This window comes from Lepidothrix coronata, unplaced genomic scaffold, assembly GCF_001604755.1.
Source record: "Lepidothrix coronata isolate B3197 unplaced genomic scaffold, Lepidothrix_coronata-1.0 Scaffold134, whole genome shotgun sequence".
Taxonomy (NCBI): domain Eukaryota; kingdom Metazoa; phylum Chordata; class Aves; order Passeriformes; family Pipridae; genus Lepidothrix; species Lepidothrix coronata.
Genome location: NW_016690314.1, coordinates 2,511,351 through 2,514,734, shown reverse-complemented (window position 1 = coordinate 2,514,734; position 3,384 = coordinate 2,511,351). Strand labels below are relative to the sequence as shown.

The following is a 3,384-nucleotide window of genomic DNA, read 5'->3' as shown; positions in this document are numbered from 1 at the left end:
TATATATATATATATATATATATATATATATATATTTATTTATATAACCCAACCAAAAACTTCTCATGGCACGTTAAAACAACAGCCACTTGTGCCAGAGGCAGAGGGACGCATCTCCTTCCCTGTGGCTTTGATCTACCCTAAATTTAGGTGGATATTAATTACTCTCCATGGCTTTCATATTCCCCTTTATCTTGACAACTCTTCTAAATGTCAGCCTGCCTCGAGATAATCCCTGCTCAGCTCAGTCCTGGGCTCTCAGGTGTTTACAGAGCTGGGATGTGATTCCTTTTACACTGCAGTGGATTGATGTCAGTGTTCCACGAGTGTCCAGGAGGGGTTTTTCTACTCTGAGTAGCCCTAATTCCTCTGTGTAGTATCTGTGGTGTAAATTACAACCTGAGAACTCAAGCTCTGAGCCCACTGTCTCAGGTATGTGGGCAAAACAGGGAGGTGATTTTTACAATCTATGATTTTATTACCTACTGACCAAAGATTTTGATATATTCCTGGTGCAAATATTCAAGTGCATTTAGAGAAAGTTTGTTTTTCAGAAATTAGGGACCTCAAGAACATCTTGAATTTCAGACATCTAAAAGCATTGTTTCTGTAAATTTTGGCCAAAAAAATGGACAATTTCTTAACCAAACTCCCTTCCCCCTGGTCACTTGACCTCTAACAGTTTCCCAAGCTTGTCCTAAAATTTAATTCCAGGTAATTGTTGTGCAGAATTCACTTGTAGCATAATAAGAATGTGTTGGACAGGTATTAATTAGCCTTGCTCAGTTCATTAATTAATGGCAACACACCTCAAGCAAAATCCCTTTTCTCCTGCCTAAAATGATTTGCATATTCTTTTCAGCACCCCCTGAATGGGATAAAAAAATCCAAAATGCCTTTCTGTCTCTCTATGACAGTTTATATTGGGAATGTAAGGCAAAAGGAAAACCAAACCCTTCCTACAGTTGGTTAAAAAATGGCCAGCCCCTGGTGTCAGAGGTAAGATTCCTCTTGTCTTCCTGGCTTTTTTCCTCGTATTTTTGCCATTTTTTCATGATTTAGTCATAAAATTCATTTCACAGTACATTAATTTAGTTTCAAAAAGTAGGTGAGGATTAATATATCAAAATAAATGTAATAGCACAAACTCTTTGTAACATAAAGCCTTGATTCTTGAAGTTCATCTTTGTTGCAAATGTATGATGTAGTTTAGATAGAAACAACAGTTTCTTGGTGTAATTTATCTTACAGAGCATCTAATTGCTCCAAGATATGGCAGTAGGTTAAAAATATCAATTATAATTGCTGAAAGAAGGGCTGAAGAAACACTAAATACATTTGTAGACTTAATCTGTAAATTGGGGAACTGGGAGGATGCCAACGGACTGGAAGAGCTTTTCAGAGCTGGAATTGCAAAATGATCAGCATTAAATTGCACTTTTCTTCTGTTTCTGTTCTGAGTCTGTAGCTGGGTGGACCTTTGGTCCCCTGCAGTATGGCTGCTCCCATGCTGTGCTAATCCCTAAACTTAATTAATCAGTCAGCTCGGAAAATCAGTGAATATTGAGGGTAGTATTTTCTGGTGCTGGGTAGAGGGACAATAGGCTAAAGAAAGCCACATAAAGTCATAATGAAAAGATGAATAAGTGCAAAATCTCTCACTTCAAAGCAAACCAAGGACTAAGTGGAAAGGGAATTAGTGAAGTGGTGGGAGTGTAGAAGGAGAGGGGAAGTCAATTGGAGCTCAAACGCTTCAGAAACAGGATCAGATCCTTAATTAGCCAGATCTTTGAGAGCCCAGCTTCCAGGCACAATAATTCTATTTCTGTGGTGGCCAAGCTTTGGCACATCCATCCTCCAGCCCTCAGTTGTTGGCAACCTCCTGGAGACTGACTTTTGTGAAATTGCTGGGTTTGCACTTTGTGAAGCTTTCCCTTCTTTATTAAACATCCATCCAGCACCTCTTGGGCACAGAATGGCAGGACTCACCTGTGATGCATTTTTATCTGCTTGGAAAAAACAATATTGTGATTCATTTCTGTTTAGCAAGAACAGGTACAGAATCATTTCCAAAACATATGGGACAAATTAGCACCTGCTGGGTGGCAGAACCAGCACTCATTGGATTTAGCAGTTATTATTTGGAGAAGCTGGAGTGGCATTCAACTTTCCATGGATTAGTTGAATGGACCCAACCTTCCTCTGAGGAAAATAGCGAGGATTTCCTTGGATTGCAGTTTTCCTGAGTCTGGTCATTCTGCTCATTGTCACCTCTGCCTAGGCAAGATTCTCCAGTTTCTCTCTCTTTAAAGGGAGCAATATTTAGAATCTGTCACTCTTCAATTGCATCGCTTCAATAAAGGAGAATAAAATGCTCTGTGGACACATTTTCAAGCAACATTTTCCCAGTACTTACAGTGTGCTGTAAATGCAGTACTTCAGGCAAGAAAATGCTGGGTGTTATTGCTCAGTGGACAAAAATGGACAGTTTGGAGGTGAAAGGACAAGAGAGGTATAATAAAATATTCAGTTTGTCACAGCACCTGCTTGTTTGAATCCTCACAGGAAGAATAACTCCAGATGCTTTGCACCTTGAGGCTGGTTCTGAGCATATTTTTCACCCTTTGTCAAACCTTTCTGCCCCACCACCTCCCTGGTCATCCCAGCATTATTCCTGCTTGTGTACACGGGGTGCTTTATTCTTCTCTTTGAATGCACAGCTCCAAAGAGCCTGCAGAGAACAGTGGGGAATTTGGGATATGTGTGGAACACTAGTGTTGCTTCAGAGGGGGGTTTATATTCAAAGGATGTTTGTGAAAATAGAATGCATGGAGAGGATAACAAACAGCCTGGAGGTAAAACTAAGTGTGCAGAAGATATCTGGAGTGAGAGGCTCAAAAAAGCCCATTATCAGTGGCTAAGTAATGTAATGTTCTTAATTAGTTTGCCACACAGCAGCCACGCAGCCCCAGGCTGTGCTCTCATCCCATTTCCAAGCTAAACAAGGTTGGGCTGGGTCACCTCGTGGTTGGGAGGCCTCCAAGAAAAAGCTGGTGTTGGAAAATAGAGCTCCAGGGCTCAATATGTGGTGTTCCCCCTCTGCAGGAGGCAGAGGAATTCCCCCAGCAGGTTGTAGAACTGCCCTGTCTGGGGCAGCTCAGCGAGCTGGGGGGTGAACAGATAAGAGCAACCCTGGGGAGAAGGACTTGGGGGTGTTGGTGGGTGAGAGACTGGACATGACCCAGCCCACAACCCTCACCCCGTGCCCTGGGCTGATCCCCCAGCATGGGCAGGGGAGGATTCTGCTCCTCTGCCTCCTCAGGGGAGACCCCCCTGCAGAGCTGCTCCAGCCCTGGGGAACAGCACAGGAGAGACATGGAGCTG

The 3,384-nt window shown here is 42.6% G+C and overlaps 1 protein-coding gene across 4 annotated transcripts in view; it reads left to right on the top strand.

Moving 5' to 3' along the window:
• Nucleotides 1–3,384, top strand: part of CNTN6 (contactin 6) — a 131,429-nt gene that overhangs the window by 91,682 nt on the left and 36,363 nt on the right. For all 4 annotated transcript variants that reach the window (XM_017827048.1, XM_017827047.1, XM_017827046.1 and 1 more), the window contains one exon: nucleotides 863–999. In XM_017827048.1, coding sequence (XP_017682537.1) covers nucleotides 863–999 — 137 coding nt within the window. The remainder of the gene's footprint in view (nucleotides 1–862; nucleotides 1,000–3,384) is intronic.